The sequence below is a fragment of the Pygocentrus nattereri genome, chromosome 8, assembly GCF_015220715.1.
Source record: "Pygocentrus nattereri isolate fPygNat1 chromosome 8, fPygNat1.pri, whole genome shotgun sequence".
NCBI classification, from domain to species: Eukaryota; Metazoa; Chordata; class Actinopteri; order Characiformes; family Serrasalmidae; genus Pygocentrus; species Pygocentrus nattereri.
Window position 1 is genome coordinate 21,165,004 of NC_051218.1, and position 13,793 is coordinate 21,178,796.

Here is a 13,793-nt window from a genome sequence, read left to right on the forward strand (position 1 = left end):
TCAACCCGATAGAACACATTTGGGATGAATTAAAGCGCAGACTGCGAGCCAGACCTTCTCGTCCAACATCAGTGTCTGACTTCACAAATGCGTTTCTGGAAGAATGGTCAAAAGTTCCCATAAACACACTCCTAAACCTTGTGCAAAGCCTTCCCAGAAGAGTTGAAGCTGTTATAGCTGCAAAGCGTGGGCCAACATCATATTAAATCCTTTGGATTAAGAATGGGCTGTCACTCAAGTTCATATGTGTGTGAAGGCAGACGACCGAATACTTTTGGAAATAGTGTTTAGTTCCCAAAGCTCTACTAAGCAGAGCTAAGTTTGCTGCTCTACAAAAATACAGTGTGGGATTAGACTAGCTTTTTTCTTAAATCCCAAGAAGTCACAGCGGTTGCTAAGCTGTATTAGTATTTTTAGTGAAAGCAAACCAGCACCAAAAGAGATGCTTTCTCTCCAACATATAATTCTTAATGTAAGTATGGTGATGCACATATAGTAATATATGTGTGAAAGTCACATGAAAGTGTCACTGCAACACAGTGAAGAATTTGCTGTATGATGGTCATACACAATGATTTTGCCCACAGTTTAAATATTTGGTGAAAATTACCCTTTATTATGTGCGTTAGAAAACTCTTATGTACACTGACACAAGTGCAGTATTGGTCCCTTGGCAATTTTTGTTAAAATGTACAAAAGTCCAAAATGTGCTTTTTGTATCAGCTTGTCATAAAATAACTAAAAAAAGAAGCAGAGGAATTAAGAAGGTGCTGACATTTAAAGTTGAGTTAAAAAGTGGTACAGCAAAAGCTTGCTCTAATACACCTAATACAAGCGTGCTCATGGCATGTATATAAAAAAAGACACTGAGGTATGCTGTAGATGAACAGAGAACATTCATATAACATGCATCAGGATAAAATGAAACCACATGCCAAACTCAGTACTACTCAAGATGCTGGAGGTGCACATGTGTTGCCATGGTGTTAGATAATAAATAGAAATGCACAATTTCAATACCATCTAAGACAAATTCAATTCATAGCTGAGTATGAATGTGGAGTGATGCACACCTTCAGTATTAGTAGTATGGAGGGGTGGTATCACTGGTTGGAATACCCAACCAATGAATGTATCACAGATGGCAATTTAAACAACACTCTGGTAATGCCAAACCATGCCCAGTTGATGCCAGTCTCATTTTAGCCTGCTACTCTTGCTACCACAACAGCAGTCACACTCGTCAATGTTAATAGCATACACTAGTCATGCAAAACAGAACATCATCATTGTCATGGGAGCACAAAACAGGTGATTAAAAAGAAGAGGAACACTGGCTCTTAAAAACAAACAAACAATAATAATAAAAGAGTTATGGTAACAGAACGCATTTAAGTCAAGGATTCCATTCACATTAAAGGTCCCTCTTCAGCGTGGTTATGTGTGAGACGTGGGAGGGGTGGGGAAAAAGGGGAGGGGAGCAGAGCAGCATGGCTCAGGAGCACTGAGAGGGAAGAACTCATTCACAGCTTGCTGGGGGGAGCACTTTCTACAGGAATCCTGAACTGGAAATGAGAGAAAAGGAGTATTATTTTTTGCCCTATTGGTTACATTCACACTACTGTGTTCACTTATACACAAACGTTAAAGGTTAGTTAATACATGTGTTAGTTAATATATGTGTTAAAAAGATGTTGAGGGATTATGGGAAACACTGAGATTTCAAATTTTGCCCATCAATTTCCCAATGTGCATATCTGATTTGAATAATGTCTGATCAACTGGAACTGAAATACAATAATCACCAATCTAGAATCTTAGTTCTAACCAAATAGCTTGTTTCAGTTCTAAAATCTGATTGCCTGATTCACATTCAGAGCTGCCACAACATACTCAACATACACAAATATGACCACAAATATCTCTATTATTAATAGTAAATGAATTATTTACTCAGTACTGAGGTACTTATTACAGCGTTTATTAAAAGCAATAAGCCACTGAAGGCAACACCCCTGAAGGCAACACACCTTAACCACGGGAACATTACCGTAAAACATCGCCTTGTGGCTTACTGCTTTAATTCCACCCTCTACACTCCATACAAAGAGCTTCCCAGGACTCAAAAAACACTTGTACAGCAACCAGACTGTCCACTGTTTCTCACACAAGTTGACCAATATGAATAACTTTGCTCTGATGCATGTAGCCATTATGCAAAAATGGGTGTATGGCAGGGGTGGAGGACTTGACCTTATAGCCTGACCAACAAAAGCATTATTTTAGGACCAAGTGCTGCACCAGTGTGATCCAGCTGCTCAAGGGGAGCAAAGAAAGACTACTTTGTGTGGAGTTATGGCAGGACAGGGAGTGCTGCAACAGAAGACTATTATGGATTCTGAGGGCAGACTGGGAGAGCACATCAAATAGGGTCAGTAATATACTACAAACCTGGCATTACTGCCATGATAAGTATTTGCACTACTTCTATCACAGCTCTCCACACTTAAAATAAAAATTATGAATGCTTATAAAGGCTTACTAAAAGTGAGATTTTTGCTACACTAATGTAATGGCTTATTACTGTCTAATTTCCCTGAGAAACTTTCACTACATCCACCAACTACTAACCACGATTTCCCAAAAATGTTCCTTCTTCTGTTTTACAATTTAAGATTTGCCTTAATGTTTAGAAGCCTTACCAGCATAAGGTGTCTCATGCAGCATGCAGCAAGCAGACGAGGAGTTAACTGGAAAACAACATGGATTTAACATGCAGAACATGCACAGACCACACAGAATGAACATCATACATGCCATGCCCTGCTTGGTTACTGAGAAGAGCTGTGCATTTCTGTGGCTTAAGGGCAGATGCAAGGGATACCGCCCTCTCCAGCCCTCAAACTATCCTATACAATGAACAGTGTTTCTTCAGTAACGTGAATATGTAACGGACTGAAATGTGATGTGCTTCTAGGCATAGCAGGCAGCTGTCTGTGAGAACCTGTGAATAGCTTAAGAAGCAAACAAGCCAGTGAGGAAAATGAGAGAAAAGAAAAACAAATGTAAACCTTCTCAGTGCAAGTGTCTTCCTTCTGTATCATGGTCTGGTGAGGAGGCCAAATCAGCTTGAATACACAATCACGAGTGATTACCAGCAAGACAGGTATATTGGTCACTTTTGAATACCACACCAGACTAGGACCTGTTCTAGACTGTACACCTTAGTGTTCATTTTAATATTTTTTGAGAGAGACTAAGACATAAGGTATCCAGGTATGACATCATTCAGCATCAGTGCTTTAACAAAGATACATTTATAAAATGTGCATTGCGAATTTTGTTATAATTTAAGCTTCACAATCTAAGATCATATGAACAATGCTAATAAATGCATTGTAAAAATAATAGTAATAATGGTAATAAAAGCAAGTTCTAATGGCCAGTGAAAATAAAAAAAATCTGTTTATATTTAAAAAGGTTTTTAAAAAGTAAAGGCTTTAAGTGCACTTATTTAGAACATTTATTTGGGCTCATTATCGTATCATCAATAGGTGCCAAAGTCCTAAGCCCTATAATCAAATCACAAAAGATATTTATGATCTAGAATTTAAGCTGTGCTCTTGAGTGCTCAGAAACAGAACCACATGGGATAACACACATACACTGAAAGCATGGGCTTATGTCTTTGGTTGATGGTGCCACGCCCCATTTTTCCTTTTTAACATAAATAGCATGACAGACAGTTAATAGTTAAGTAGGCCAGTAAGGACAACACATGGCTATCCTCTGGCTTGTAGAGTATTCAGGGATTCCACATTGAAGGGGAAGCTGTTTTTGAGTGAGGAGAGTTAAAGGCAAAGAGAGGATGGAGGTCGATACTTACTTTTTCCTCTCTTTGTCCCTCTTGAGTGTGGTGGAGCCCCCTGCTTGCTGGGCCTGAGACTGCAGTAGCTCAGCTGCCGTCTTCTTTTGCTTGAAGATGTTCTGTTCATCATCGAGAGCTTTCTTCTTATCCTCCAGCTTCTTTTTCTCATCCTGATGCAGCTTCTTTAGACGGTCAAACTTTTCATGCAGCTAAGTATGAAGACCACAGGAGCAGCGTGTGAATACTAGAAACTTTTCATGCCAGATTCAAGTAACAAAACTTAATGCTGAGGTCTCTTCCTCAGTCAGAAGAAAGGTCAGCCTACGGTCCAAAACTACTTGATTAAGCAGTTCACATTCACTTTTTTAAACCGTTACTATTTGTGAAAATGAGGTTCTAGCAAAAGAATTTAAACAGTGTCAGATGGTTTTACTCTAACAGCATAAACAAAGGGAAGTGCACCATCCCAAAACCATAAAATACACTAACCTCCTTCTCCGCCTCCTTCAGCTCAGCTTCTTTCTCCTTCACTCTTTGGACAAACATCTGCCTCATCTCCTCTTCCTTCTTCTGCAGCTCACCCATAAACTCATTCCTCTTGGCCTCATACGTCTCTTGCAGACTAAAGTATACAAAGAAATACTCAAGTGAATGTAGGTATGACTAATAAAAGAATTCATTAAAGGTTATCATTTCTTGGCATCTCCCTGTCCCAAAACTGTACAATTTAGAAACAAACAAAAACAGTTCTCTACTGCATATTAAAAAACATAATATGTGAATATATTTGTTTAAATTTGGACTTTGGAGTTTTTGAAAAATAATAGAACACATTTACTATCACTAGCAGAACACAAAGCCAGCACTGAATATTTCCTGTGTTTACTGTATGTACAGTTGAATGAAAAAGTTTCTAAACTTTTGGAACTACTTGGACCTCTGAATGAAAATGTTATATTATAGTATTAATATTATTATAATATTTTATTATTGTTTAATATTATATTTAATATAATATTATATTATATTATTTTCATGTCACAATAAACAAAGAGATTAACACAGCATTTACTGTCACTCCTACATAAACTGAAGGCTCTTTTTAACAAAATAAACACTTTTTTTTTTTTTGTAACACATGATTTATTATACCAATAATACATATTACAGTAATCAAAGCATAATTTATTTCACTTCAAAGTGTCCAGATTACTGGACATTCAACTTTATCTGAAAAATTGTATATGTAAGAATAAATAACTACAGATAAGGTAGCTGTTCCTTTTACCTATTACAAGAGGGACATAAGTACAAGAAGGACATAAATACAAAAAACATTTCTAAAATAAATAGAGGACAATTCACAAACAAGGGTTCAGAATATGTGTGAAAAAATGTCCAGTATACTGGACATTCAGTGGTTATGTCTGTTGTTACATCTAGTATGTTTGTGAAAATCCACATCAGAGCTTTTGTGACATTATATCATTTTCATTTGATTTGGCTGGTTTCACACTGCAACCAGACTGAGACCTGTAATATTTGGCAGATCAAACTTGTTATTTAACATAGACTGCTTACATCGGTCAAAATGAACCAGTACTCTTTTCTCACCTGAAAGGTTTGCTGTCAGGGTCTGTGTCTTTGAAGCCCATCTCCTCTAGTTTGCAGCGGCGGTAGAGCTCATAGTGGCGTGTGTGAGTTTGCTCCCTCAGATCCTCCATGTTCACCCGGATCAGCATTTCCCTCAGCTTCACAAAATCACAGTGGTTCTCATTCTCCACTGAAAAAAGAATGCAACTTTTACACAGGTGCCATGGACCAGTAAAGTATAAAACACCACTTCTTAAAATATATTTTAATGATGTTAGGCTGAACAAAAAAATACAATTTCCCTTTTTACAATGACATTTTCTGTATTTCCTTTTAATTATCCTTTCCTTAAATTATCATTTGAACTTAATGTTTTATCCAGCAGATGGTGCTTCAAAAGCTATACTACCATTTTCATACTACAAAGCCATTTTCTTGAATTTGCTGATACATTCCTTCCACAACAGTGGTTCCAAAACTGTGGGATGTGTCAGCAAATAGGGATAACAAAAATCTGCTTGTAACTGCTGTTAAGGCTTGCAAGATACTTGTTAGTTGTGTACTTGAGCTAGTTTACTGTCACAGATGTGATATTACCGTGATATACATGATGTGTCACAGGTTAATGAACACTGTGTTGCTCACTCTTCATTTTACAATCGCAAACTCTCTCTCACACATACGTGTCCTTATACTGATGCCTTTATGATTACAAATCAAAAATGTGCAGTCATCTGCTTTCCTGTGCTCTCTGACAAGAACACCAGACCGACCCACACCTATAATGAAGTAGTACAGAAATATCCCTAACATTGTTTATTTATAACATTTAATAAATAAACAACGTTACGAATAGTTTCTGTACTACTGTGATCAATTTAAAGATAAACATAGACAAAAATGTCAATTGTATAATGTATAAACAAACTCTCAAAGGTACAGTAGTCTTAAGGCTCAACTGTGTATCTTAAGTAAGACTTTGAAGTACACTATATTCACTTTTTTACAGTGGAAAAGACGAGTATGTACCTTTTCATAACACAATGTTTACATAATATATACAATTACATAATTATAATTGCAATATATAAAATCAAAATGCCTTACGTGTATAAAAATGCGTGTATATTTGTATAAGGAAATAGAGGAGGTACACGGCAGGACGTTTAATGTCTGAGAGAGTACAGGACTGTAAAAAGTTTGGGAACCACTGCTCTACAAGGAAAAAATATGACAGGCATCTTTAAAACATCAGTCATATTTAGTAAAAGCAAACTTGCTTTTTGTTTTATTACAGTCCTATATTCATTTCCCTTTATCATGGGTAAGATTTTACAGATAGCCTTCATATTCAGACCATACCTATGATTCACTCCATGACATTAAGATAACACAACAGTATTACCATACAGTATTATCTTATGTTCTTGTTCTCTTTACATACAGTGCACCCAGAAACTTGTAGTCAAAATAAAGCCTTTCTACTGCATATCCATCCCATATATATTTACTGAGATAAGAAAAAAAAAATGTTTTTTTTTTTCTGATCAAATACTTCACATTATCAAAATTAACACTCCATGTTAACAGAATTAGCTTCAATACTTTTGGCTCACTGCTGTCTTAATATATGTATCACCCATTCAAGCTAGAATAGGAAACTGACAGAAATCGACGTCTCACGCAGCAGAAGTCAAATTAAAATAAATAACTTTATTTTCTTTCCTGGATCAACCTCAAAATAAACTAAACACTGGCCCACGTGCACTGCCCTGTGGCCTCATGTACACAGGCTGGCAGAGAGCATAGTGACAGAGAGAGTGAGAGAGAGAGAGAGAAATGGTGACACAATGTCAGCAATAGCCTGGGGACAGCTCTGTGCCATTCAAGCTCCATGTGGTTTGTGTTGCTATGCTTGTTACCAATGCAACCACCCCACCCCCCATCAACAAATGTTTCCCAATTGAAATGGAGATTGTCATAAATCACGCGAGAAGTACTGCTGTCATCATGGCTTTGCATAGAGAAAACAGCCAAAAAAATGTAGATCATATGTAGTGGCAGGATGTGAGAAAGAAGATGGGTCTGGATGTACTAAACCGGGACTACTGTTGCTATAGGACGATCTTGGCCTCATTTCCTCTAAAAAACTTGACCTATACTTACCCTGGACAGTTCCCCAGGGGTACTGCCGCGCTTTCACCATCTTGTTCCCGATCTTCACTTCTTCGGTGCTTCCCACCACTGCGAATGGCAAATGGCCCTGCAGAGCACCAAAATTGCATGCAAATCAGTGAACTTCTTGTATTCTAAATTTTGACACATATTCATATCATTCCACATACATTACCACAATCATTTGAAATCACAATTCAAAAGTTTGGAATAAATGTTTTCATAATATACAACTTAGATACATTTCAGATAAGTGTTAAAATAATTTGGTGTGCTGGTCTAGTGCAAGTTCAAACCAGAATAACCTAAACACCAAATAATTAGTGGGAAGCTAAAAAAGTGTGCCCAGAATGAGGAACAGAGCTGTGGACGATTCTGAAATGACTGAGAAAGCTGTGTAGCATTAAAAAGTGAAGTTAAAATATTTAAATATAAATAATTTGTGTAAACAGATAATAATGCATGTAATAACTCAAAATCATTGAAATACTGAAGTAAATAAATACAACATAAAAAAACCCTTTGGTGGCTAGTTTATAAAATGTAAATCTACACTATATAAACTATTATTGTGGTGAAAAATAGGGGTGAAACGCCCCCCTTAAGAACAATGTCAAGCCTAAACCTAAATCATATCTGTGCATGAGTTTAGCATGAATAGTATGATGATGCATAGATTGCACTGTTAGGGTAACTGGACAGCAGACACTTTTTTTTATGGCATACAAGGAATATCTTTCTTACCCAAGTGGGGTAACAAGCCCCCCTTGTGAAGTTTTGCATCAGTTTGCAATCTAAGCTTTGCAGAGTGTATAATTTATTTGTCAAATCATATCTAGCCTTTGCATTTTTCAAATACTGTGTTATTAATCAATGTTTAAAAATAAAATATTATAAAATGAAAGTTGTCCTAGTGATTCCACTTCATTTTAATACATTGTGACAAAGGACAAATGATAGTAAAACAGAAACACTTGAAATGTCAAATTTTGTTAATGACTTAAGTTATTAATCTGATCATTTAAAACAAAGCTATATGTTTTTCAATTTAAATATTTAATTGGTAAGTGGTAAATTATTAGTGCACATGAGAAAACAGATTAGGTGTGGATGCAACTCTGTCGAGCTACAAAACTCACATTTAAACTCAATTCCAGCAAGATGGCTAAAAATGTTTTCTGACTTTGGTAAAGGACAGCTGTAGTTAGCATGTAATGGTAATGCTAGCTATGTAGTGAAACTCCAGAACAACTTTGTGTTATTATGATGAAACTGTACGTAAATAATATAAGAGGCCTTATATCTGGTTTAAATTAATTAATTTAATTTGAATATTTTTTTGTATCAAACCACATGTAATGTAAACTCCCACAGAATTATATATCTTTGATTTTCTTGTACAAAAGCAAAGATCACTATTATAAAAAGACAAAAATTAGATGAACTGATCCCAAAAAACTTCTGCGACAATAGATTTTGAGAATGTGGTCATCAATATAAAATTTCAGGATTAATTAGATCATAACCAATCAGTAAATGTACTGAGATTAAAATTACCCCCACATTTGACCAGGAGAGAAAACCAGTGATTCCAAACTTTTGAATGGTAGTGTATATTCATACAACATTCCTCCAAAGACATACAGCATTATCTGAGGGAGAAAATGGTTTATTTGACACAGAGGACTGTGAAACCAGGATATAAACATGCATGCTGTTAGTCCTTCTTCAATATTCATTAACCATTATCCATCACCCCAAGACAAATATTCTGGAACAGGAAGGCCAATGTACTCTTATTTCAACTTGAATGCAATACGTCAAAGAGAGCACTGTTAAAGAGACAGGGGCTGGAGAAGCAGCCCACGAAGCAGACATGATGCCGCCACCTCATTAAGACAATATTTACTTTCAGGAAACTCCTCTAGAGCAGCAGAGGGAAAGATATGAAGTCCCATCCCAGTCTACGGAAGCACTGATGGAAGCCTAAACGTCTCTAGCCACACCAATGGAAAACCAACGGTATTATGCTGGGAGGAACAGTTAACATACCTTCTCCGTGACAGAGATTTGCTCTGCAGCATCTGAATTTGTAACCCTGTGTAAGGATTAGTGCAGTAAGACCTCATTGGCCCCACTGACAACAGGACTGTATTCAGTTTACACATTCATTGACTGTGCATTACATAGACAATATGTGTGTGTGTGTGTGTGTGTGTGTCTTTCCCACACTTCCTGCAGTGAGAGCACACTCATTACGCATTCCTTTCCTTCTGCGCTGCCATTTCCTGACAGCAAGCAAGGCGTGGAGCACTGGGCACCAGATGAGTTATTTCTAAACTTAACTACTTATTACTGTCACATAAAGCGCAAACTGTAAAAATGAGCATGAAAGTATTAAATATGGATGTGGGACTTGAAGATATAATTCAAATCCAAAGAGTAGGATAATGCATTTAGTTTATTATAAAACAGGACCTAAAATTAGGTTTTATTATACATGTATTAGGGATGTGCATTCTGATTAATTTTGATATTCAAGGATCTGTATAAGTGAATAAATGGCTATTTGGTTAACTGCACTGACAGAAAAAGTAATAACAAAAAGCAGAGACAAAGGATTCTGGCCAAAACAAGTGTAGGGCTCTGGGCTTACTCTTAAGATAACAGCACTGGGAATTAAAATTTGAAAACTTTGTTTTATTATTCAAATTTAGCCATGGTAAAGTAGGTTTTGATTTTGGATGAGCATTGGAGGCTGCCTCTTCAGAGGAAATAATTATTTAATAGTAACCCATACAACGTTAAATGCTGATGAAGACTTGTTGTTTTCCACATAAAATCTTTTCCCCTCAGTGGATGATGTACCAACATGTTAGTCTGTCAGAGAAATATATTTTCATTGTTTCTGGACTTAGCTAACATTAGGTAGAGAAGTTAGCTTAGTTAGCTAAAAAGTCACATTACAGCAGCCATGTCCTTAATAATGTGTCCACTTATTGCTACTGAGCATTTCCCTGAATTGTTGGCCTGTATATTTACTTTGTCTTTCCATAATGAAATATAATGAATACCCGAAAAGTGATTTCTGTATTTCAATACTGGCACATGTAGCAGTACTCAAGTACCCAAACACATTCCCACTGATAATGATCATATATAAATCTATATTAAATCTATAATATAAATGAGTGTGTACATTGCATAGCAGTCACAAATTTATCTATTGAAAAGCTTCTGCATGTGCATCTAAAATCTGGAATGTGGGATGTAATCATATGCCTTTCTTGTCATACTGAAAGCAGCAAGCAATCACAATGCTAGATGATGAATATCACCAACTTACGTTCATTGTGGAGTTGATCTCTGCCACAGTCTCATCATCAGTGGGGAACTGGTAGATCTGGACTCCATTGCTGACCAGCTCACTGGTGATCTTGATTTTGAACTTAGCCAGTTCACTCTTTGAGATGGCATCAGACTTGGCAATGATGGGAATAATATTCACCTGCAGGAAATGAAGTGACACATCCATCAGAGTGAGCACTTTCCATTAACATAATTAAATTCAGACACAGTGATGTAAAACCCTTAGATATTTTACAATGAACATATTATATACTGCCATTCAAAAGTTTGGAATTAATCTTTTCAGAGATATGATAATTTTGTTTTAGATGCATAAAATGTATAGAAGTTCTGTACAACAGTCCTGTCCAATTATATAACTTTCAAACAAGAGGGAGGTAACTGTAAACAAATTAAGAATGTTTAGAAGAACAAAATAATGGACAGAGCTGAAAATTATCCTAAAATGACTGAGAAAGGTGTGATTTTATGTTTTTTACCCGATTTTTCTAACCAATTTAGTCGTCCCCAATTCCACCTGCTAGTTAGGACTCCCCCAATCACACAATCCTATCAACGCTAGGAGGGTGAAGGCTAGGACAGGCTTCTTCTGAGACCTGCAAAATCAGCCACCGCTTCTTTTCAAACTTCCACACACGCAACGTCAGTGGACGCTCTTGGAGGAAAGCGCCAACCGCCAGTTCTGTTATGTCAGCTAACAGACGCCTGGGGGAGAAGAGAGGGCCATCCTACCCACCTAAAGAGAGCGAAGCCAACTGTGCTCTCTTGGACTCCTGGCTACAGATAGTTGTAGATAGTCGAACTCGCGATCTTTCTACTGCATGATAGAACTAACGCTTAGTCAGTTGCGCCAGGTGAATAGCATAAATATTAATCAAATAAAGGTAGAAAACTTCACATTGCTGTTTATAAACAGACAGTTGTAGTGTATAATTCACAGTACAAACATCCAGATTTTAAATAAAAAATTAAAAACTGATTTTTGGGCATTTTTAGTCCATAAGCACTACAAGTAAATAACATTAAAAAAAATTTATTAGTAATATAACACACGATTCCAAACTTTTGAACAGTACTGTATAAGCATAAAAGCAAAATATGTATATGTTCAAATCTGTACATATATGTTTAGGGGCAGTTGTGGGCTGGAGGTTAGGGAACCAGCCCTGTAAGCGGAAGGTTGCCAGTTTGATCCCCTCGGCTGACAGTCCATGACTGAAGTGCCCTTGAACAAGGCACCTAACCCCCAGTTACTCCCCGGGCGCCATGGATAGGACTGCCCACCACTCCAGGCAAGTGCCCCCTAGTGTGTGTGTTCACTAGTGTGCATGTATGTGGGTGTTTCACTAAATGTATGGGTTAAATGCGGAGGTCTAATTCCACAGTATGCAAACACAGTTGGCAAAAATGGTTCTAAATTCAAAAAATACTCTTCCTGGATTTCCATCATTAATCCTAAAAGGGAGAACTACTGTCTTTTCTCTCAATCTGACCCTTCTTCCTCACCTATTCAGGTCAGTCATTCTGTGAAAAGCTTGAGAAAGTCAGAGATATCTGGCCAAGCAGAGATAAAAATAGATGCAGAAATTCACTCCTGCTGCCTTTTATGCCTCACATAACCCCAGGGCTACAGAATCAGGCCTGGTAATCTAGCATTTCATTAATGTTAATATAACACAACAGGGTTAAGTTGTAACCCAAAACTATGTGGACTGAGGCTGTTGCTTCAAAGATACATACATTTTATAATTGATATAGAATATGTGCATGTACGTGCATATGATTACAACTTGTGGTGATTTTCACTCATAAATTTTTTTATTTTTAATCATGTTGGGTTAAAATGATCAAATACTAAATAAATAAAAGGATTATCTAGTCTATAAAACTAAATAAATAGTTGCAAGTTAACAGATCAATAAGACATAATACATAGCAGACTGCAGAGAGATAGCAGAAGGTATTTAATTCAAGCATGTAGGATGATTGCTACTGTAAAGCGAGTGCAAAATAAGAGAGTTACTGCTAAGGGTTAATCGAACATTCAGCCTCCACTCATGGCTCACACACTGTTTGCTCCAATCCCACACTAAGTCTTCCACCCACACTGCTCACTGGTGCTATTCCAAGCAACCTGGACTCTACTAGCGAGTTCTCACTACTCCCTGAAAATAATATCCATTCTGAGCAATACAAGCAATAGTGGGCATACGAGAAAAAAGTTAACATTCTTGATATACCCTTACATGAGTTTGTGCACACAGTAGTGCTGCTAACAGTCAGATGAACCTGACAGCAAACACAATTGCTATTCTGACATAATACATAATACATATAGATACTAGGGGTGTGGGAAAAATCGATTCTTAGATGGATCGGAATGCAGACGTGAACGATTCTGAATGGTCAAAAATCAATTTTCTTAATATTTAATTTATAACGTAATGTTGAGTGAACGCAAAAGGTGGAACCTGGAAGTGCAGAAGTGCAGCGCCCGGACACAGATGCACATAACAAAAACACCACTGGAAATCCAAAATCCGTCCAGCTCTGCATTAAAAGCCAGGTTAGGTCAAGAATCACAACCCAAATGTTAAAATGGACTTTGTTAAAAGTCCTTTCAACAAAACTCAAACCACCACAACATTTATGAATGTGAGTAACGCACCGTTCCTAGGTGACCTGCAGTCTGAATCTCAGTCTTTGCAAAACAGGGCTTTCGCACTATTTTGCACAAGTCCCGTTTCAAAGTTATTTTACTGACAGCAATCCCCTCCTCTCTACAATG

General features: G+C 37.0%; 1 protein-coding gene across 6 annotated transcripts in view; it reads right to left on the minus strand.

The window, feature by feature from the left end:
- The window catches only part of sept6 (septin 6), a 29,236-nt gene that overhangs the window by 4,453 nt on the left and 10,990 nt on the right, over window positions 1–13,793 (minus strand). The window contains exons 5-11 of one of the 6 annotated variants that reach the window (XR_001857883.2): window positions 10,983–11,144; window positions 7,628–7,724; window positions 5,483–5,651; window positions 4,358–4,490; window positions 3,887–4,077; window positions 3,072–3,128; window positions 588–1,565 (exon numbers count right to left, since the gene is read on the minus strand). Coding sequence is in view for 4 of the 6 variants with exons in the window: in XM_037540504.1 (XP_037396401.1) it covers window positions 1,550–1,565; window positions 3,887–4,077; window positions 4,358–4,490; window positions 5,483–5,651; window positions 7,628–7,724; window positions 10,983–11,144 (768 nt within the window). In the remaining 2 variants the exon portion in view is untranslated. Of the gene's footprint in view, window positions 1–587; window positions 1,566–2,702; window positions 2,751–3,071; window positions 3,129–3,886; window positions 4,078–4,357; window positions 4,491–5,482; window positions 5,652–7,627; window positions 7,725–10,982; window positions 11,145–13,793 lie in introns of those variants that run through there. The other 5 variants (XM_017698319.2, XR_001857885.2, XM_017698320.2 and 2 more) reach the window with 5 other exon arrangements.